Consider the following 24,149-nt stretch of genomic DNA (forward strand, 5'->3'; position numbering starts at 1 on the left):
TGTTTATTTTAATAACTTCAAATTTCTCTCCTGAATGGTTGTGTCAGTTCACAGCTCTACTAACAATGCATTAGTGTGCCTATCATTTCACAATCCTTCCAACATTGACTGTTCCTTTTTTTAAAAATGATCTTCCCCAATTTGCAGTGTGTTCAGTAAAATCTAAGAGATGTTTTAACTTGCATTTTTCTTATAATTAATGATTTCAGACATTATTTCAATAGCAAATATTTTGAAATCCTTCTTAAAAGAATTTCATGCATAATTCTTTTTAACCACCTTTTTTAAATTTGGGAATGTCTTTTTTTTGCGATATTTCTGTGAGTTACCTATATCAAATATATTAACTTTACCAAAAATATTTGAATAATGATTTTTTCCTAGTTGAACATTTCCCTTTTTATCTAAATCCAGTATTTTTATTTGTGAAAAGCTTTATAATTTCATATAACCAAACTTATGTATTTTTGCCTTTTATAATTGCTTCTGTCTCTTGATTGGTTAAGAATTTATCCCTTTTTGTAGTGTGAAAGTTACATTATCTGCTTTTGTTCTGCTTTTCAATATGATATTAATATTTAAATATAACCATTTTGATTTTATTTTAGAATATAATGTAAGATGTTAGACTAAAACCTAATATCTACTAGCCTACTTTCCAGTTTTTCTAGAAGTTATTCTCAAAGAGGAAGTTTTAGATAATTTATGTTTTGAAGTTTATTTATCACTAGTGATTGAGTTCAAATATTTTTGATTGTTCCTTGTCTTACCTGTTCTATTCATCTGCTTTTCTATTTTTAATAATTATCATAAGGTTTTGATAATTACAGTTGTTGATGGCACTTTAAAAGAATATTTCATCTATTCAATCATTTCCAGTTGAAGGAAAATATTTGACAGTTTTTTTTTCTACATTTGTTTTTAATTAGAGCAACTCGAAAAATCAAACTTTTAAAATTAAGAGATATGTGAAATATCTGTCATGAAGAACAATGAAGATTTGGAGAGTCTGTTTTTTGTTATGGTTGTGTGTGTGTGTGTGTGTGTGTGTGTGTGTGTTTTGCTAGTTTGCACCAAGCCTTTCCAAAGTCTTTGGTACTAATGCAACCCCTGTTAAGGAATATAGGAGTAATTAGTTCTTGGGTTTCTTTGAACTTTATTTCATGCTTCAGAACTATTCCATGCTAATTTTCATGGCTAAATGGTTGTTTTAGGTATTCTAAAGACTTTCTTTTCTGAACAGCATATAAGAAATTTTAAAATATCATTCCAAGCGTGCAACCTATGTTAGTTTCTTAGTGTTGGCAATGTGTATGATGGTGCAATCTTGTGAACATTCACAAGTTCTGATTTTTGAATGTGCCACTGAAGTTGAGACTCATGACTAATCCAAAGACAGAACAGTAAAGCAGTAGGAGTTATTTTATTTAAGTCTGTTTAAATGTTTTTAGATGTTCTTATAAGCCTGGAATAGATACTCTACGAGTCTCAGAAAAAGGAACTTACTGTATCATTTCACTCACCACTTGGACAACATAATAATTCTCAGAATTAATAACATAATAGTCAAATGCTCTGGTGCACATAGTTTCCATTTCTCTTAATAGAGCCATGATAAGTAGAAGAATGAAAGGAAGACTGGAAAATGTACATTATTCTTAAAAAATGCATGCAAAATTACTTAACTAGAATATATCACAATTAGACATCTAGATGTAGGTGAATGTCTCAGGAATCATTTCTTCATTCATTGATTCATCCATTCATTGTTTATTAAGTAACTATTGCATTCAACATGCTATAATAATGATTAATACTATTTCTAGCTGTTTATATAGCACTTGATTCAAGGTTTGCAAGGTAATTTATAAATATTATCTCATTTTTAGCTTTACAGAAACCCTGGGAGGTATGCATATTTTATAAATGAGGAAACTGAAGTTCAGAGAGAATAACTGAGTTTCCCAAAGTCACTCAGCTAATAAGTGATGATAATAATAAGCTAAAAATAGATTTTAAGTCAGATTATTCTTATTCTAGGTCTATACTTTATCTAGTGAACCCACTAAATATCTTGCCATAAAGAATACAAAGATGAATAAATCAGAAATTCACATACTTTTTGAATCAGTACTCTTGAATGTTCCTTTCATCAACATCCTAGTTTCTGATTTTGACAAATCCATGTTAGAACACTTGCATTAATACTTAATAAACATGTTTGTTAAATTTTAATATGTCCTATGTGTCTGGGTGGCTAGGTTGCATGGTGGATAGAGTGCTGAGCCTGGAGTCAGGAAGACCTTAATTCAGATCCAACTTCAGACACTTACTAGCTGTGTGAACCTGGACAAGTCATTTAACTCTTTGTCTCAATTTCCTCATATATAAAATGTGCTGGAGAAGGAATTGGCAAGCCATTGCTGTTTTTTTGCCAGGAAACTGCAAAGGGGTCAAGAAGAATGGGACTTGACTGAACAAGCACAAAAATATGTTAGATACTGAGACAGATGTTTTCTATTCAGGAATCTTATGTTCTATTAGGGCAAAAGGATCAGATGATCAAGATCTTTAACAAACAATAAAAAAGATTTAAATATATTTATAGATATCTAGCTTTGAGAAGAAAAATCGCAGGGAAGATATTTTGACTGTTAGTATTTGAAAGACTGTTATCTAGAAGAGAGATCAAAATTATTTTACAAGGTCCCAAAAGGAATACCTAGGAGCAATGAATGAAGATTTCCATTCATTGGAAAACAAATTTTTGGCAAGTCACTTAATATCTCAGTTCCCTAGGCAGTCCTTTTGAATCTAATTGAAGGCACTGACCTGCATTAGTAAGAGAGAGTTTTCCTACCAGGGAATTTTCTATATCAGTGAAATCACAGATCCTATTCCTATGATAGGGGGAAGAGTGGAATTTCTTCATTAGGTAGTGGGTTTCTTATCACAGTGATCCCTGTCACTCTTAACTGTGCGACAATTTTTTCCCCTTAATCTCTTTATTAATACATCATCAATCATTTCCTACTCCTCAAAACAGAAATCAAGGCTCAAGGCTAGGGTGCTCTTTAATACTTTTCTCTTCTTTTTCTTCACTCTTTCCTTGACTATTGACATCTTATTTCATAGGATCAGTTAGAATCTCTTTGACGATAACTTCTAGCTAGCTAATTGTGTACATATCCAGTACTAATCTCTTTGCTGAGCTCCCATTCCTCATCATAAAACTATTTTGGGGGCATCTTCAAGTCAACATGTATAAAAGGAAATATTATTTCTCTCCCCACAAATCTACCACCTACTCCAACCTTTCCAATTTTAGTCTTATCTTCCCAGACACTCAAGGTTCATAAGTTCGGAAGTCATCTTTGGTGTTTTTATCTACCCAAATCTTCATTTGCAATCTATTCCCAAGCCTTGTCAATTCTTTTGCCACAGCATTTTTAATAATACGTTATTTCATGATAGAGTTATTTAGTTCCTTTTTTTCCCCCTACACTTAACACATAAATAAGACTATGATAATAGTCTCCTAATTGATCTTCCCTGTTTCCAATATCTCAGCTTTTCCAATAAACTTTCACACAACTATAAAAATAATATTCCTAAGGCAAGGTCAACTTAAAAAAAACTGCCAGTAAATTCTTATTGTCTTTGGAATAAAATAAAAACTCCAAATCTTTCCAATACATTTTTCACTCAGCTACTATAGTAATCTCTAATTCTCTGACCTCAGAATGCTATATGTGCTTTACTGTTAGAATTATTATTGTTGTACTCTTCCTCTAATAAAAAAACAAACTTCAGTGGCTTCCCATTTCCTACTGAAATATACAAGTTCCTGGTCTTTGCATTAAAGGCTCTTCGCAGGCAATTTCAATCTAACTTTTTAACCTCACCTCCAGTAACTGCTGGAATACAATTCAACTAATAAATTCACTTTATTATAAATAAATCTTAACAAATGTTTATTATAAGATACTATGCTAAATATTAGGAATACAAAGGCAGACAAAATGAAATAATTCTCTTTCAAGAAGCTTATATCAGGTGCGTGGTAGGATGCAATATAAACAAAGGGTAACAAATATGGATATTTGAGGACAAGAACATTAGCAACCGAGGGGAACAGAAAAGATGTCGTGGAAGAAGTGGCACCTGTATTGAATGTTTAAGAGGGATAAGGATTCTGAGAGAGGAAGTTAAGTTGGGATTCATTTCCAAACTTGAAGAAAATGGCTTATGCACAATCAGAGACAGTCACCAAATATTTGTTAAGTATTTGTGTGACAGGCTCTGTGCTATACTTTGGGTTTACAAAGAGTAATTAAAATAGTTCTTGCCCTCAGAGAGCTTACATTTCATGAATATAGATTTTATATTGTATATTTATATTCTGATTGGTTGGTGGTGGTTCTTTGTTTTTAAGAGGACCAAAATGACATCACTATGTGTTTGTCAACTTATAGTGTGTCCAGCCGGTGAGCAGACCAATAACAAGCTCAGAATGCTCTTCCCCAGTCGAACATAAATAGTCTATATGAACTTTTGCTGAGGCTTCTCTGATTTTGCACATCTCATGTTTCTTTTGGCTGATTCACTTCTGCTTTGCTTATAGAGCACCATCTCTGATGAGTACACGCCAGGCTAGACGGTCCTGTGCCAGTGTCTCCAAAGTAATATAATTCATTCTAAACTTCTTAAGAGATACCTTGAGAATGTCTAGGATTGCTTTTTCTGACCAGCTTGTGAGTGCTTGCCACACATGCATATGTGTGTATATAATACACATGTGTGTGTGTGTATATATATGTTTATATCTATATCATCTGTCTACATCTATATCTATTTAACTATCTATATTCATATCTTATTTTTCTATCTGTATCCATATCTACATCTATATGTATCCATATCTATATTTATATGTATCCACATCTGTATCTATATCCATCTGTCTATATCTATATCTGTCTATATCCATGTCTATATTTATATGTATCCACATCTGTATCTATCTATATCCATCTATCTATATCTATATCTATGTCTGTATCCATATCTATATTTATCTGTATATAATCATGTCTATATCTATCTAATCTATATCCATCTGTCTATATCTATATCTGTCTGTCTATATCCATATCTATATCTATCTGTATGTAACCATGTCTATATCTATTTAATCTATATCCATCTGTCTATATCTATATCTGTCTGTCTATATCCATATCTATATCTATCTGTATGTAACCATGTCTATATCTATCTAATCTATATCCATCTGTCTATATCTATATCTGTCTGTATCCATATCTATCTGTATGTAACCATGTCTATATCTATCTAATCTATATCCATCTGTCTATATCTATATCTGTCTGTCTATATCCATATCTATATCTATCTGTATGTAACCATGTCTATATCTATCTAATCTATATCCATCTGTCTATATCTATATCTGTCTATATCCATATCTATATCTATCTATATGTAATTATGTCTATCTAATCTATATCCTTCTGTCTATAACTATATCTGTCTGTACCATGTCTATATCTATCCATATCTATATCCATCTGTCTATATCTATATCTGTCTGTCTATATATATATATATAAACATATATCTATATCTATCTATATGTAACTATGTCTATATCTATCTAATCTATACCCATCTATCTATATCTATATCCATATCTATATGTAATCATGTCTATATCTATCTATATCTATATCTATCTGTGTATGTCTATATCTATATCTGTGTATTTGGCAAGTGTACATTTGGCAGTTAAACACGGTGACCAGCCTAATGGAGTTGTGCTCTCTGCAGTAGAGTTGGAATGCTTGGCAGTTTAGTTTAAGGAAAGATCTCTGTCTGGGATCTTCTCCTGTGTGGTGATCTTCAGCATCTTCCTCAGACAATTGAAATGTAAGCAAAGCATTTTCCTGGCATGGCATCTTCACGGGCACAAAATAATGAGGCAGCTCTGTAGACCTTGGTAGTCAGTTTAATACCTTTCCTCTCCCACATTTTCCTTTGGAGTCTCCCAAACATTGAGCTAGCTCTGACAAGTCATGTGTTAACCTCATTATCAATGTGGACATCCCTGGAAACTATACTGCCAATGTAAAAGAACTTCTCCACCGCATTCAAAACTTCACCATTTACTGTACCGGGTTCCACATTTGGATGGCATGATACTGGCTGATGGAGGACCTCTTTTTTCTGTTAATTGTTAGGCTAAAATTAACACAAGCAGCAAAGGGAGAATTGATCCATACTTACTCTCAGCTTCAGAGGGTGCATTGAACACACAATCATATATATGAAGTGTATAAGTATATACAGAATGTTCAAATGAATATAAGGTAATTTTTGGAAAGAAGGTATTACTAGTTGAAAGACATTAGGAAAAGTATCATAATATTTGGCTTAAGCTTTGAAAGAAAGGATTCTTAGAAGTTGTGGTAAGGAGGGAGTCCATTCAGAAATGGGTGGGTGACAGACTTTAAAGGTACCAAGACAAGAAAAAGAACAATGTATGTGAAAGACAAGCAACAGAATAGTTTGGCAGGACCACTGGGTATATTAATTAAGGAGTGTTTTGGTATTATAGGACTGAAAACATAGGTTAGAATGTGTTAGTAAATAGCTTGAAATACCAGAGTGAAGAAGGAATATTAAGCTTAGGGAAAAATAAAGTAGTCTAGTGTGGCTGGAAATTAGAGCACATGAAAAAGAGAAATGTAAAATAAGGTTAGAAAGGCAGGATGAATCCCTATTGTGAAGAGCTATAAATGCCAGGCATAAAGGGCTATGTTTTACTCCAGAGGCAAAAGCATTTGCATTACTAAAGGCTTATGTTTCTAAAGCATTTTTAAAATGCCCAAGGAATCTATATCTATATAAATAGAGATATAAATATATCCACACATATAATGAGATATAGATATATACACATATACATGGATATCTATACAAGTATATGTATAGATATACATGTGCATGTAGCTGTATATATCTAAATATATATTCTAATTTAACTACATTTATATGTCTATATCTGTATCTATGATTGGGGATAAATTTTAGGTGTGTGTATATATATATATATGAAGTGTAGGGGAAATACTTCTTGAATTTTCTATTTCAGAGTCTTCTTGGTAAACCTAAAAATGCTATAGAAACATGAATTATAGGAAAGCAGCTGCTGAGATATAGAGAAAAGGGGAAGGGAAGAGTGATGGAATGACATTAACAAAAGTAAAAAAGTTGAAGATGGTAGTGGCTGTAGTTGGGGGGTGAGAAGTTCCATTTGGGATATATTGTATTCCTTGGAAACTTTCTGAAAGAAGTGGCCAGGAGCGGAGTCTTGAAGAATAAGAGTGTTTTAGACAAGTGGAAGTATAAAAATCATATTCCAGACAGGAGAAAGTGTATGACCAAAAACAAGGAGAAAAAACCCAAAATGGGGTCAGAGAACCTGTAAGTATTTCATTTTATATTTCTTATTACTTTCTCTATTTCTTTGACCACTTTAAGGTACAGACATAGTAGTGTTAATTTCAGTTGATTCTTATATGACTTGATCATCCTACTAATCACATTCCTCAAGACATGTTATAACTTATTTTTAAAATTAATGTCTACAACTAGAAGCTATTTAAATTTGTACTGATCAAGAAAATGTATTATTGATCTTTCATGCAATTTGTGTACTTTTATTGCATGAAATTTTTGGACCTTCATATTAAACTAATGCTCACATAGCCAGCTTTTTGATTTTTAAAACACTGTGTTTTGTCTTGGTATATCTTTCTCCAGCTCCCTATCTGCCCAACATTTCTATGTTACATCTTTACATTTAACAAATATAAAGTCTATGGTTTTCACATCAGCCTATGCTTCCATGACTCTAATCCATCTTGATCTTCCCTAATTCAGATTCTCTCAATCTCTCTGTACTGTACTTTTCCAAGCACTGAAAAATAATTTATTAAGCATCTACTATGTACTAGATGTTAAAGATACAAAGACAAAAAAACCCAATCTCTACCATTAAGCAGCTTAGGTCTATCTGAGGAAATAATATATAAATATATAACCAGATTATAATGATGATATAACAACTATCATTTATATAGTACTTTAAGATTTGCAAAGCACTTTGCAAATATCTCGTTTTATCTTCATAAGAGAAGTAGGTATTATTATCTTCATTTTATAACCAAGGAAACTGAGGCAGACAGAGGTTAAGTTAAAAGTTAAATGCCTAGGGCTACATAGCTAATATATGGGATTTGAGGTGGGATTTGAACTCAAGACTTCTTGACTGCAAATTCAGCACTCTGGCAACTGTACCACTTATTTAACTATTAATACAAAATTATTCAGAGATAAACAAAGTAAATATTCAAAGATGCAATACATAAGTTTACAAATTGAGCACAAGGTAATTGGATGGCAATACTAATAACTGGGATAATTAAGAAATGTCCTGTCTAGGGGGTAGTACTTGAGCTGAATTTTGAAGTAAATCTAGGGTTCTATGAGGTAGAGAGAGGTAGGGAGGAAATGTATTCCAGGCTTTGTTATGTGTATGGGGGCAACTGATGCAAAGGCAGAGGGATAGCATCTTGTGTGTAAGAGAGAGCCAGTGACCAGTGCTTTGTAAATATCTGTCTCCATCAAATTGTAACACAAGAGAACCAAGAATAAGGATCTCTTAAGTCCTTTACTAGAGACTAAGCTCCAGGTTGATGTCTGTCATTCTGGGTTTTATTGTTCAAGTAGCTCAATCTATTTTGCTGTACCATTATCTAGTCCATATGTCTTCCTTTTGTTAACATAGATATTGTGAAACTTTTTGACTCACAAGTATGGGGATTTTATCAACATCTAGGTGTCCTTTTTCCAGTATTCCCCTAATCTACCAGCCTGGCAATCCTGTCAGAAAAGCTAATAAAATTAACTTATCATGATTTTTTTCTAATGAACCTATGATGATTCTTATTGATCATGGTTTCCCTTCCTAAATTCTAATAAATGACCTTCTTAATAATGCAGAATTTATCTGTTATTGGTATCAAGCTCACTAGCAACCATTACTATTTCACTAGCATATATTATTTTTTTTTCAGACAGAATAAAATTTGTTTATATGTCTCTAGTTCTGTGGTCATTCTCCATGATTAGGAAGAGAGCTATTCAGCTATTTATACTGCATTTTTTTGTTTCTATAGAATTTCTGTATTTGATATTATTGAGATAACATAAGTCTTATATCCTCACCTTGGTTTTAGTGCGTTTAAATGTACTGTACCTTAAAGCTCTTAAAATATGTGGATACCTCCTTTGTCATATTAAGAAATAAACTTTTTCATGTAGTTGAAACCTTCAAATAACTGACACATAACCCTGTAAGTATGGATTCTCTTATTTAAAAACATATTTTTCTATTGAAAATAAATGATGGCCAGCTGTGTGGAGTAGTGGATAGAGCACTAAACCTGAAGTCAAGAAGACTTGAATTTAATTTAACCCCAGACACTTACTAAATAGGTAATCCAGGAAAGTCATTTAATTCTGTTTGCCCCAGTTTCCTCATCTGTAAAATGAACTGGAAAAAGAAGTGGCAAAAACACTTCAGTATCTTTGCCAAGAAAACACCCAAAGGGGTCATAGAGTCAGACACAATTGAAAAATGAATAAACAATATGTGCCTTATGGCAAGAGTTGATATTGGACATGACTTCACCTTTTTTTTTTTTTTTTTTTTTTTAATGATTCAGTGTCAGAATTATGAGCGTTGATTATTGTACTTAACTTAGGGCTTACTTAGAACATTGAGGTATAGAATGCTGTTTGAGGCAGTATTCACTGAGCATGCTGTTATTATTCAGTTCTATTTGCTTGCCATAGTCCCTGTCTCCTTACCCCATGATGGCTGACGCCACAGTCATGGGATCTTGCTTTTTCCAATCTGCTACCTTCTGCATTGAGAGAAAGCTAGTCTTCTAGATAAATGAGCTGTTGCTTTACGTAGATCCATATTATTAATAGAGTCTTGCTTACTTACACAAACAGCATATAAAAGAGTCAGTTTGCTGTATTGAAAAGAGAATTGAATTGATAGTCTGAAGTTCTAGCCTTGGACCTGCCACTAACTAGGTATCTCTCTTTTCCTCTGAAAGCCTCAATTTATCTGTTTAAGAGCCTCATGTTAGATGGATGTATATGGTTTCTGTCATCCGTAAAATTCCTTGACTGTATATTAACCACCAAAGTAGGCGGATAATCTAATATGCCTCACTACAAATCAACTAATTTTTTCATAATTATAGGAATGTATTTCTTAACCCTTTTCTTTTTTTGGTCTAATGGCTCATTTAACTGCCATCTTTATTAGACACTATTAACACATCACAAGTGCCTTTTGAAAACAATTGTCTTTGGTAACAGCCCATTTAGAATAAAATAATGAATAAATGAATCAATGACTGCATTTATTAATCTCTTTACTATAATATGCCAATCAATACGTAACATCTACAGGTGCAGTTGTTAGGTCATAAGTCCAGAACGATTGTTTCCCTGATCATGGCTTGTGGTGGAAATGATAAGATGCAGTCAGATTCTCCCTAAGTAAATATATGGGTTTTTAGCAAAGAAAAAGGTTTTTAGCAATTAACAAGGGAAAGACAAGAATTAAGTTCCCTAGAAACTCAAAATTAACTAGGGGGAAGTTTCTGTTTAGAAGGAAGATGCCATTAGAGGGAAGACAAGCTGCCATTAAGATGTGGCAAGTAAGGGATTACACCATTAACGGACAGGCTAAATTCGTAAAGAAGTTGGGGAGAGTGGTTGTTGGGGTTTTCTATAGGATAGGCCTTTTATAGGGAAAATATAACCTTTGGGTTGTTGCCATAAATTGCTTCTCTGTTTGGATATAGTAACTGTGAGGTTATGATTATTTAATTAATGCGAAGAATAAAGTACATTTAGAGAACTAAAATCTTGATCAAAATCGAAAGTTGTACTTATAATCCTATCAGTGAGTGCTTCTCCCTGCTTGCTTCCAGATTGTTTATAGTAATTCAGATTCTTTCTGTTAAAGCCCATTTAGCTACCCAGGACCTTATCAAGAGGATTGGTGTATTCCTTTTTTTCCCTCTCTTTAAGGGATACCCTTCTAAATGATGGTTTCAGGACTAAGTTGGAAGCAAAACTGGGCATATTGGAACCTGTGGCTACTCCTAGAGCTTTTGGGCAAAGAGTCCTCTTCTGTCTGAGAAGTGGTACTTTGGATGATGACTGTGGTTTGAGTGGAACTTGTTAGCTTCTGTTTCTCTTTCAAGATGCCGTTTGACAAATAAGACAAATAGTAGTTTTTTTGCGCTGGTTGTCCCTAAAAAGATTACTGGGCCTTTAATCAATTAAAAGAATGGGCTTTCAGCTTGAAAGCAGTAGTATCAAAAAGAGTCAAACCTATTTGATGATTATTGATGAACATGCACATGTGTAAGTCAAGTAAGACCATAAATAAATTACACAAGATCATTAATTTACATGCATTATTCTTAGTTGTTTCATGTGTAACATATTTAGAAATTTTCTTTTTTTTTAAAACAATAATAGAGGAATCAAATTGGGATAGGAAGCAGAACTGTGAGAAAGAGGAAGTTTCTTCTACCAAAACAGGTCAGCATCTTCTCTCTGCAAATAAAGTTTTAGAAAGTTGTTTGAGGACTTGGCAGCTAAGGGACTTTCCTGAGTCACACAGGTAATATGTGTCAGAGGCAGGTCTTGAACCTAGATTGTCCTGATTTCAAGGCCAGATCTCTGTTTAGAGCACCATACTGTCTCCTTTACCCATGGATATGTTTATTACCAAATCATTTTCCAGACTGATTATTCCTCATACATTTTATATTCCAGTCAAACAGGTCTTTTCTATGTTTATCTACACACCCACCCGTTTTTCTCAGTAGAAAGTTTTTGGGGATTTATAGTCTTTTCCTGGAACCTAATATGGAGCCTTGCACATAATAGGTATTTTACAAAAACTTGTTGAATAAATGAATGCTGATTTATATATTAGAGTTATTCCCAAATGGACTGTACTTAGCAGTAAATCAGTAGAATAGAATTAGAAGATATAGAGTGCACTGTGGAAGGAATATTTCCACCAAGATTTTCTGAATGTGCTCATCTTTAATATGTATAATCTTTCATATAGCAGAATATTTCATCAACCATCAACTAACTGGAAAATAGCATGGCTTTAAGCTTTAGCATACAGAAATGCAAAGAAACCATCAAGTCCTATATTCTGTATTTGTCAAACCTTAAGTATTTGGTCTTTTCTTACTTATCCTTAATCACTGATGTGTCCTCCGTCAAAACTGAGACTTAGGAAAGATCTTAGCTTAAAAAAGTTTTTCCCCACTGCATCCAGGGCTATCTACAGTTGTCCTGATCTATACCTTGTCACTGGACCCAGATAGCTCTGGAGGGGAAAGTGAGGCAAGTGACCTTATCTAGCCTTCCCTCACTTAACTTTATTCCCTTGCATGTCATGGTATCACTTCCCTGATGTCATGTATCTCTTTGAGAAGAAAGAGCAAACGATGACAATAACAACTTGGCAATAAGTAAAGGACTGACTTTAATTTATTGCCAAATAAGTACTGATATTGGTATTACTTATGATATATATTTAAAGTTAAATTAAAAATTACATATAATCTAGATTTTCACCAAATTCAAACTGACACAGCTATCTATTCCAAAGTGCTGAGATTATACCGCATTTCCCCCAAATAATAATAGCTATGATTATATAACTTTAAGTTATAAGAATCCCTTTGTACAAATTTGAGCCTTTACAAATAAAGACATGGAGATTTGACTCCATGTCTGTGTCTACCTACCAGACCAAGTCTCTTCTTGAAAAGAATGGAGTATTTGTTTATTCTAATGATTTTCCTGCTCCATGATTCTTCACCTTGATTTACCTTAGTCACATGAAGTTTTAAGTTCCTTTTCTGTGTAAGGTAATGTTAGAGACTGGTACACTATACTGAAACTTTGTTATAGATGTTTTCCTATTGTTTCATTGGAATTTTTGACAGAACAGTCAGCTTAGGAGTGTTTTAATGGGGCTAGTTCAGTTGAATCTAATTTTTATTTTGGTGCCTTTGTTTAAACCAATAGTTCTTTATACTTTTTTTCATGTAATTTAATGTATTGTCAGATAAAATGCTAGTCCAGCTAAGTTTCTTCTCTTAAGTTTAAAATATAAAAATAACAAGAATGATTGAAATAATCAGTGTGGTGTGTCATTGAGTTTTTATATGTGAACAGTATTATTAAATCTTTCTAAAGAAAAGTTCTAGGGAACTTGGGAAAGGAGGTTTAGATCAGTGCTACTTTTTAGATATTATCTATCTTTTATATAAAGTTAATTATTCATATAATGTTAATTCTCCCAATGAGAATACTTAAAATGGCATATTATAGAATTATAGATGGAGTAATAACCAATGCATGTTGATTGATAGATGATTAAATTTCAAATCTGCAATGGATTTGACTTTCCACTTTGTCTTCTGATTACAGTATGAAATAACTGAAGAAATGTATCCTCAAATCAAACAAAAATAGGAAATTAATGGTGACTGTCTCATTTTTTTTCTCCTGTTGCAGTTGCCTGTTTTTATGTTGAAGCCGGAATTGCTAGGATCCCCTGTTACATGACTCAATGATATATAATAAATGGATCATTCTCTTTAGTTAAAAACAGCCAAACTTTTGAACTAATCTGGTTAAATGTGAGAAGTTTGGGACCACACAAAGCAGTCAGAATATTAACACTTACAAAAGCATGAAATACTATGATCTCTCTTTAGAGTATTTTTTAAAATTGTTATTAGAATAATTAGGATTTGATTTCATAAAGCATTTCTATATTGACACACATCAATTATTCCTTTGAACATTGATGATGCAGCTAATATAGAGAAATTATTATGTCATTTGAGGTACAAAAATAATGCTATTATGTACAAAGAGCTACAAAATAATGTATTTAAGTGCTTGTACATAATGAAAAGGGATTAAAAATATTTTGCATGACAATGGAGTAGGCATCATTTGCCTTTCCAGTTTCAGTTAATTGCAAAAAAAAAAAAAAAAAAAAAGTTGGGAATTTGAAGTTACTTTCTTGTAAAGTGAATTTGTATCCCAAAGGAAGGGTTTCTTGGAGAGCAGCATTTTAGCTGTTAGAGCTTTTTTGATGCAAAATCTCAGTGCTTTGTAGATGATGATTGATAATTTTTGAAAATAGCTGAATGCCTCTGAGTAATTCATTTTCTGCTTAGAGAGATCTATCTTAGGAGGAGGTTGAGATCCAAACTATTATTCATTTCACTGAGTTAGATCTGTTTGTTTAGCTCTTTTACTTCTGGTAATAGGTTTTATCAAAAGAATTGGCTGGAGGTTTAATAGTAAGTTGCAGGACATGAAGGAAAGGATATTGAAGTTTTGGCTTTTTTTTCTCTACCCAAAATGCCTTTGTGATTCTTCTACCTTGTGAGAGATCTATACAACTTTTAAGACAACTATTTTATTTTTTTTGATGCCTTTCCTGCTTTCCCTAGCCCATTATGATCTCTATCTTCTCTGAACTTCCAGAGTGCATTATTGTCTGTACCATTTACAGTGTGCTTATCTTTCTTTGTCCCTCACTCAGTCAGTGATCAACAAACATTTATGCCTTACTTTCTACATATTGATACTGCTCTAAGTGCTGAGGATACAAAGACAAAAAACAAAACAAAGCAACCCCAAAACTAATATTAATATATATATATATATATGTGTGTGTATACACACACACACACACACACATACACACATATACATCCTCTTCCCCCCCCCAGACACATATACATAATTTATATGTATTTGATCTCCTGAGCTAAATGATGATCTTCTATAAGTGAGGACATGACATGTTAGTATCCTTTCCAAAGTTGTCAGTTGATAAATATTTGTTGATTGATAGTTGCCAAATGTTTCAGAACAATTACCAGAGTAACACTCTTGACCTTGACATTTCATAATCATAGAATAATTTTGGCTTTCATCACCTTCGATTCCTAGTTATCAGTTTGGAGGATTATTCACATGACCCAAGAGTTTCTTTCTTCCTCTGTCATTGCTGCCACTGAAGCCAGATACTGGGACCAAAGGGAACAAAAGCAGAGTGCATTTTATTATATGTGTGTGGCAGTAAATGATTTGGTAATTATTCACTATTTTACCTTAAATAAGACATTACTCAATCAACAAATATATGCTTTTGTAATGAAAATTGTAGAGAATTGTCAAGGGATTTGATAAGAGATGGTTGTGTAAATACACTTAATTTGAATCTGAGGACCCAAGTTCAAATTTAATCTCAGCCATTTGTTACCTAAAAGATCTTGAATAAGTCATTTACCCTCTCTTTACCTCATCTATAAAATAGGAGGATTTGAGGAATTAGACCAAATAGCCCCCAAGATCTTGTAAGGCCCTGGATCTGTCATCTGGAAGGAAGAATTTTTTCTGTCCAGACTAGTTTCATGATGAGGGTGGGATTTGAAATTTAAAACTGGGCACCCAACTCTTTGGAAAACAATTTTAAATACCACTTAGAAAATAACTAAAACTTTAGATATTCTTTGACTTATAGAGCTTACTGCCAGGCAGATAGCTTTTGGCTAGACTAGTGGTAGAGGGAGGAAGCTCTACATTCTGATCCATTTCAAATGCTTATTGGCTGTATGACTCTGGACAAATCATAGTTAACCATTGTTTGTCTCAGTTCCTTTATCTGTAAAATAATAATAGTAGTACCCCCTTCCCAGGTGTTGTAAGGATCAAATAAGACAATATCTATGAAGTGCTTTGTAAATCTTAAAGAATTGTATAAATGCTGGTTTATTCTTATTATTAATGTGTATTCTCATAGCCATTAGTCATCAAGTATCTACAGAGGTACTTTTTTTGAGGTAGTAAAGAACTAGAAACTAAGCAAAATCATAGGTTTAGAGCAAGAAGAGACATCTATCTCCACCCCACATATTTTATAGGTGAAGAAACTGAGGTCCAGGGGTGTTGTGGCCCATAAGTAGTAAGTATAAAAAGTGGCATCTGAGCCTAAATCTATGGATCTTTTCCTGATCCTAAGCTGCCCAAGTAGTGATGCATCATCTTGGTGAGTGGCTAAGCAAATTGTGGTGCATTTATCCAATGACATGTTACCGTGCTGTAAAAAATGATAATTAAAAGGAATACAGTATGGGAAGGTACATATGAACTTGGACAAAGTAACAGAACCAGTAAACCATGTTGAATACAAGAGTGTAAATGGAAAGGACAAAAAATGCTCCGAAGCTGTCTAGCCCCCAAAAGAGAGGAGAAAATGTTATCCCTACCCCCTTTCCTTCTTTGTATAGATGGAGTATTATGGATTTGGCATGTTGCATATACTATTTGACTTAGTTGATACTATATTAATGAGTTTTCTTTAAGTTTTTCTTATCTCTCCCACTTCTATTTGTTACAAGAGATATCTCTAGGGAGTGGGGAGGGAAGGAAAAACAGATTTATTTTGAAAAGTGATATAACTAGATAGTGCAGTGGATAGATCACAGTTTCTATACTCAGAAAAGGCATATTCCTGAATTCAAATTAGCATCAGACACTTACTAGCTGTGTGAACCTGCACAAGTCACTTAACTCTATTTGGCTCAGTTTCCTGATCTGTAAAATAAGCGAGAGAAGAAATGGCAAATTGTTCCAATATCTTGGCCAAGAAAACCTCAAATGGAGTCACAAAGAGTGAGATATACCTGAAACAACTCAACAACAAAAATGACCTAAAAACAAATAAAATTAATAAAAGTTTATTAACAAAGAAAAATGGATAATATGTATTTATTTTATGTCAAGGGGACAGCTTAAACAAAGATAACGAGACGGGAAACTGTGAAAATCACATTAAAGAAAAATAGAATTGAATAAATAGCATGTATGAATGGGAAAGGTAACAGATATGTTGAAAAGATAAGTTAAAGCCAGGAATAAGAGGATCTGGAATATTGATAATATACTTTATGCATGAGGCAATGGTTAATTGCCATTGACAGTTTTTGAGCTGGGAAGTGGCTTGATTAAAGTTGTAAATTATGAGAATTAATCTGGTAGTGGTATATAGAATTAATAGGAGGAGTTAGACTAATGAAAAAATCCATACAAAGACTGAAAAAGAAGGTAGCTTTAATGGAAGTATGATGAGAAAAAAGAAATGGGTATGAGAGGCATTTTAGACAAGGATCCATAGAACTTCAGACTGGGTGTGAAAGGGTAAGAGATCCCAAGGAAGTCTCTTCTATAATCTGTAAGGCAGAGAATTATTTATCATTGTTCTTATTTTGATTAATACTATTGTTGTTACTACTACTTGCACTTTATTGGGTGGACTTGGGTTCATTTCTAACTTAGCTGTCGGCATTATCAGCCAGTGCCCAGAATGGAGTGGGTCTTAGCAAATGAAATGACCTTTTCCTGTAAAAGAGGTTTATCTTGAGCAGAGTTTGAATCAGCAAAAGGGAGCTTGAAGGCTTGTCTGCTGCCTGTGTTCTTTGTATTCTATAAATAGAAGGATCCTGGATGCTGGTAGCATCAGGACAGCACCTTTCTCCTGGATGAGGCTCACTTAAACTGCAAGAAAAAAAAAGAGAAATAATTTTATCTTGATAAGCAGGAAAAGACTTAAAAGTCTTTTGTCACTACATAAAGTGAATGCCTTTTCAACTGACTGTCCATATTGACACATCCATCCAATGTTTCTTAGCAGCACACATTAATGATGCTCATGTTAGCTTCTTGTATAATCTTTCTTTGTTGCTTTTTAGATAATACCTTCTTTGATTTAGATCTATTGTGTAAGTTCCTTGAGCATGAGTATGTTACAAATGAATCTTTTATGTTATATTTATTACATGTATATAGATATAGATATACACACTATTATTACTAATATTACAGTATCCTATATTCTAAAGAATTTTTTTATAAGAGGACTCTTAATTTTTTGCTTTTATAAGAAGAGCTGAGAAAATCATGGTTATGCATTTTATTTATATTCAAAAAAGGAAAACCTAGCTTTTCTTTAGCTTTGCATTTTATAGTTAAATTAAGCTATTTGTGATTCAGAAAGACTAAATTAAAAGAATAATTTTCTTTCAAAATATGTCATTAAGGAATTGTGGAACACTTACTATTTAACATCATAGTATGCAATTAATGGTTTAATTATATATTTATAAATTAAAATGGAAAAAGGTTATTGTTTAGAAGAAAATGTGTATTTTTATCCTCCAACTTAATCTCTAGTATATAACCAAAAATTATATAAATACGTAACTGATTTATTGTATAAAAGTAAAAAAAGAAAACCCTTTCGTTTGTAGTAACTATTTTTATACATAAGCATTAAGAGTTGTAATGTTGTTTTTGATTTGATTAATTAACTAGCAGTTCCAGGATGTATTAAAATAGGAATCAAATAAAATGAATCAGTAACATTAGGAAAAAGGAAAAAACTGTTGACTACTAATAAGCATACCTCATGACCACATATACATAAGAGTAAAAGGAAGAAAGAGGACAGGAAGAAAGGGGGAGAAATATTTTTGATGATTGAATAGTCATAGCGGATGGAAGATACCTGGGAAATAGGGATTGAAAGTTTCAGAAATTCTTAGAGAATAGATAAAAAGCCTTAGCATTTGTGTCTTACCCTCTTGTCCCTTTTTTTCCCCATTGTCTGCCCTTGGCTCTTTCCTTCCCTGGCTTAGCTAAGCGATCCAGAGGCATCTTAGATTGCATTTCTATCATCAGAATCTCTCAGCGCAGATAACAAAGCTTCTACTGTATTTGACAAATGAAATTAAATAAGAGGCAGGATTGAGCCACTGACCCTAAGGTTCCGCACCCCTGAGCTAAATGGAGAGCTTCAACACTTACTTTTATATATGAGCATACAGGATTGTTGCTTTTCTGGTAAAACACATGCAGTTTCCTAAGAGATGGGAAAAAATTAAGGGTTAAAAAAAAAAAAAGCACAGTTTCTTGAGAACTTGCACCTACAAAGAGAACTTCTTTTAGGGATGTTATGATGAACAGTAGTTATCTTGGGGGCACTAGAAAAGAAAGAACCCTAGGACATATGATAGTTTTCGTAGCTTTGCCCTTTCTCCCATTAGGAGAGGAGATACAGAAGATATATTGTAAAGCTTTATCTTTTTATTAACTAGTTCAAAGTTTAACTGTAACCTAGTGGGATACTGGAATTCTTTTGTCTGAGTAGAGTATGTCAGGTTGTAATTTTTTCACCTTTTCTTTTATTTTAGTACAAAGATGCATTTATGAAAGCCAATCCTGGCTACAAATGGTGTCCTGCAACAAACAAGCCTGTGAAATCCCCAGCGCCCACTGTTAATACACGAAAAAAGCTGTGGGCCTTTCCATCTGACTCTGGAAAAGATTTACCAAGCCCCAAGAAAGCAAAGACTGAAGAAATGCCTCAGCTTAACTTTGGGATGGCAGGTGAGTTGGGTCTCTTATCACCTCCTCTCCTTTAATGATAGTTATTACATCTAGACAGTATTTCCAACCGTGAGAATTGTTATGAGTGGATTATCAATAAATAAGTAGACCATATAAAAACAACAAAGTGGGATAATCTGATACTGTTCAGCCTTAGTAATAAAAATGAGGTTTAAGTTGAGTAGATATCATTAATGGATGAAAATGTTCACAGTGATGTTGAGATCAAAGATTGCTGATATAGAAAACTGAGATCTTCCTGTGGTAATCTAGGGGTTTCTAGAAACAAAAAAGTGAAGGAAAAAATTCAGACATTCCATTAAACAACTAGATACAATAGTAACCACATTTCATAGTATGATGTATCTGATTTCCCAAGATCTAGAGGTCAAGAATGTGTGTCCATCTATACGAATAATCTGAAGTAGAAATGATTATGAAGTATTCCAAGAAATTTGTGTATCTGTTTGTTTGTCTTTTCTCCTCTTTTCTAGGGAAAAGAGCTTTAAAATCCAAAGTGAAACCATTGGAAATGGGAGCTTTCTTTCTGAGTCATGGAATATAAACGCTTTTATTAGCTTATATAGGTTAAATATAGCTTATATTTATTCTGAAACTGGTCCAATACAAAGTTTGCTTGTCCTGATTGCTACCATATTACTATCTTAGATAGAAAGTAGTATATGAGGTAAATCAGAAGGTCAAATGAAATATGATGGACTTTGGTCAGTCGAGATTATGGTACATTATGTATTTCTTTTTCACAGCTATATTCAGTTTTCCTTCAGAATCTGAATATTAATTCACTCTTCCAAACTTCCTTTTCTCTTCTAGTCTCCTAAGTCACTCCTCTCCACTCTCTTTGCTGAGGACCTTGCCTCCTACTTTACTAAAAAAGTTAGCCATTTGACTAGAGCTCCCTCTCATTCCCTCCTTCCCACCTCATATCTCTCATTATCTCTTTCTTCATCTCAGTATCTGACTTTGAAGTCACTTTTCTACTTATTAAAGCCAACTGTACTCTTATTCACCTTGTCAATCTTGATCCATCTTCTCTAGAAGATAAACAATAATCTGTGTCTACTCTCTAATGTTCAGTTTCTTCCTATCTTTTGCCTCCTTCATTCTAAACAAATAACTCAGGTCTCCTCTAGCTTTAAAAAAAATCCTGTCTAGATTTTACCATATACCCATCAATTATTGCCCTCTACCTCTTCACCTCAGCCAGATTGTCTGTAGCTTCTGTTTCTTTTCTTCTTTCACTCTTTTATAAACTCTCTGCAATCTGACTGCTAACCTCACTAAACTAACTGCTGAACTAAACACCAAGAGTGCTTTCTCCAAATTTGCCAATGATCTATTTTTCTTCCTTGTATCAAAATATACATAACCCATTTTAAAAATTCAAGCATATCCAGAAATCGGTTTCAGTTCTTTACCAGAGTCTGTCCCCACTTTGTCAGAAATGCTTTCTCATCAATCATTGCCATTATTCATGAGCAGCCGATCTGTGGTACATTGGATAGAATATTCAGCCTAGAGGTTGGAAGGCCTGAGTTCAAATATGGCCTCAGGTACTAATTAGGGCAAATCATTTAATCTCTGTTTGCCTCAGTTTTCTCATCTGTAAAAGTGGAGATGATAATAGCACCTAACATCCTACGGTTGTTGTGAAGGTCTGTTGAGAAAATAATTGTAAAGTGCTTGGTGTAAAGTCTTGGAATAATGACCATTATTCTTCTGAACTTGTGTTTCAAATCAATAATCTTTTAATTAATTAATCTAATAACTTCTTTTGAGTCCTCATTCTCCATGATACTTCTACTGACCACCTTCTCCTCCTGAATATTTTCTCTTCCTTGGGTTTTTGTGACCTCTCTCTCTTGGTTCTTTATATTTATTCTGTACAGATCACATTTCATCTCCTATCTCTATTCCTGCTAATGCTGTCTCTCCTCAGAATCCCTGGCTTTCTTTAAGACCTAGAGCATTCCTCCTCCTGACTCTTATGGGATATTGCCATCTCCTCTAAAGATACCTTCCCTCTATTTACCATGTACGTTTTCATTTGCACATATTGGCTCCCCCATTGAAATGCAAGTTTCTTGAAAGTGGATGCTGTTTTTGATTTTCTTTATGTCCTTAACTCTTAACACGGTTCCTAGAATGTAGTAAATGCTTTTAAAAAAATAGCCTCGTTAATTGATTGTCATTCATTCAACAAGTATTTATTAAGCTCTTATGTACCAGGCACTTAACATAGCTGTTATAAGAGAAACCTAGGAAGAAGTTACACTTTCCCAGTGAACAAGCCATTGTGATGATGGATCAACCTTTGATGATGGATCAACCTTTATATTTCATATTCCTTCCAAAACTCCCATAATATTTTATCTTTGAATATATGACAAATCCTATAAGTTCTATTAAATTAATTCTAACATATCATTTTAGAAGAAGTAAAACTGCATATAAGTGATTGATGTGTGTGTGTGTGTATGTGGTCAAATAATTAGCTATGAGCCTCCAATATCATATCTTCAATATTCAACATAGGCATGGCTTCTTTATTTTATTTGGTCATTTACCCAATAGGAGCAATAAGCTGAGATTTCAGCTCAAGACAGCATGCTGACTGCCTATGGTGCGCAGTTGATACTTCCCTGAATGATATACCTTTTGTGAAAAACAGGGCATTTTTGAATGTTGGCAGAAAATCTGGGGCATATAGATTATTACCTAACTCAATTATTTCTTTAATCATTTTCTTGAATTCCACATCATTGGTTATCAGGGTTTTCCTTTGGCTGCTTATTCATTTAGCATAGTTCTGACTGGCTAAATGATTTTTTTTAATATTTTAGTTTTATATGTTTTCACTGTTGCTCTTCAGGAAGATGGCAATAATGCTAGTCACTTTCGTACAGCTCTTGTAAGATTTGCATATTTGTGTGTGATCATCTCATTTACTCCTAAACCTGTAATATAGACATTTTGAGTATTATTAGTCTCATTTTAAAAATAAAGAAACTTAGGTTCACAGAGATTAAATGAGATCACATAATTACTAAGTATCTCAATAAGATTCAAATTTAGGTCCTTTCTGACTTCAAATCTACATTCTATCCATCATGCTGTTACACTGCTGTAGATTAAGGGAACAGAAAGTGTAAAATAGGTTTTTTTTCAATTTGTATGTACCGTTACACTGTCTTCTCTTCCAGTTGTTTAATATGGCATTGGTTTCATTCAGTATCAATGGTAAAAGGTCAGCAATTTTAATAACTTATTTCAATGATGAAGTAAAACTAGTAAGACTCAAAGAACTCTCATTATTTTCCTGTTAATTTTTTCTTCTTTTTGATGACATGATTCTTCTGTCGTAGAGTCATAATCTAGTTTAGTATGCAGTGTGTGACTTTAGCCTCGAAGACCTTCAAATCATGTCCTTTTCTACAAGACAAAAATGAAAATGGAATAATTTGTCTTTAAGAAAAAATACACTTAAAAGTCTTCCTGGAGGACATACCGGGTCATAAGGAAGACAGGGCTAAAACTTTGCTTAAATAGTGTATGTTGTGTGTCTCTTGCCCAACAGCACACAGCATATGGTATCCTGTTTTATGTATAATACAGAAACAGTAAAATGGACTATATCCAAAATAGGGAAAATCACACATATTATAGGATTTCTCAGGAAGGTAGAGTATAAAATTCATGCAATTATATCTCCTGCTTCTTCTAAATAATTTTGGAAGACTAAATTATTTTAATGAACAATTATAATTTATTAGCTAATATTTTAGCATAATCTCAGCAAATTTATGAAGTACCTTATCAATATATATAGTTCAATATAATATATTGTTCAATATATTGAACATAAAAATAGTTCAATGTTTTATAAAGTTCAATAAATTAGCATAATTATATTGCAGTGTTATTTTATAATTTGAACCAACAAATCTTTGTCTTTATTAGGAAGTAAACATTCACTCTTCTTCATCTCTGGGGCAACAGCTGCATAAAAGTAGCATTCTTTAGTTGCTTAAAAGCACCAAATTATACTTTCACTTTATATGCTCATTTTTTCTCTCTGATATTTTTATTTACAAACAGAAAATTTAAGTATTGTTGAAACTGCTACTGTAATACAACGTCTTCACTTAGCATTTTTTAAAGAAAAAGATTCCCTTGTTAAAGGAAAAAAATGAACATCTTTGTTTTGTCAAATCAATCTAATGGCCTATGTATATACACATTTGTGATTGCCTTTCATTATTGGTTTATTTCTTAACTAACCACCTAATCCTTCTATGGTCTTCCTTGCCTTTTTAATAATCCATCATCATTTTCCCATGGGGGGTGGGGCATTTCTTTCTAGTAATACTGGTTCAGTAATACTTTTTCCTTTGCCTTTAAGCTATGTACAAAATGGTGACTCTTCAAATTGCTTCATAACTTCT

At 33.1% G+C, this 24,149-nt stretch overlaps 1 protein-coding gene across 10 annotated transcripts in view; it reads left to right on the forward strand.

Moving 5' to 3' along the window:
• Nucleotides 1–24,149, forward strand: part of BBX (BBX high mobility group box domain containing) — a 358,834-nt gene that overhangs the window by 216,998 nt on the left and 117,687 nt on the right. For all 10 annotated transcript variants that reach the window (XM_051985230.1, XM_051985235.1, XM_051985229.1 and 7 more), the window contains one exon: nt 19,488–19,683. In XM_051985230.1, the coding sequence (XP_051841190.1) occupies nt 19,488–19,683 (196 nt within the window). The remainder of the gene's footprint in view (nt 1–19,487; nt 19,684–24,149) is intronic.

Source organism: Antechinus flavipes, chromosome 3, assembly GCF_016432865.1.
Source record: "Antechinus flavipes isolate AdamAnt ecotype Samford, QLD, Australia chromosome 3, AdamAnt_v2, whole genome shotgun sequence".
NCBI lineage: Eukaryota > Metazoa > Chordata > Mammalia > Dasyuromorphia > Dasyuridae > Antechinus > Antechinus flavipes.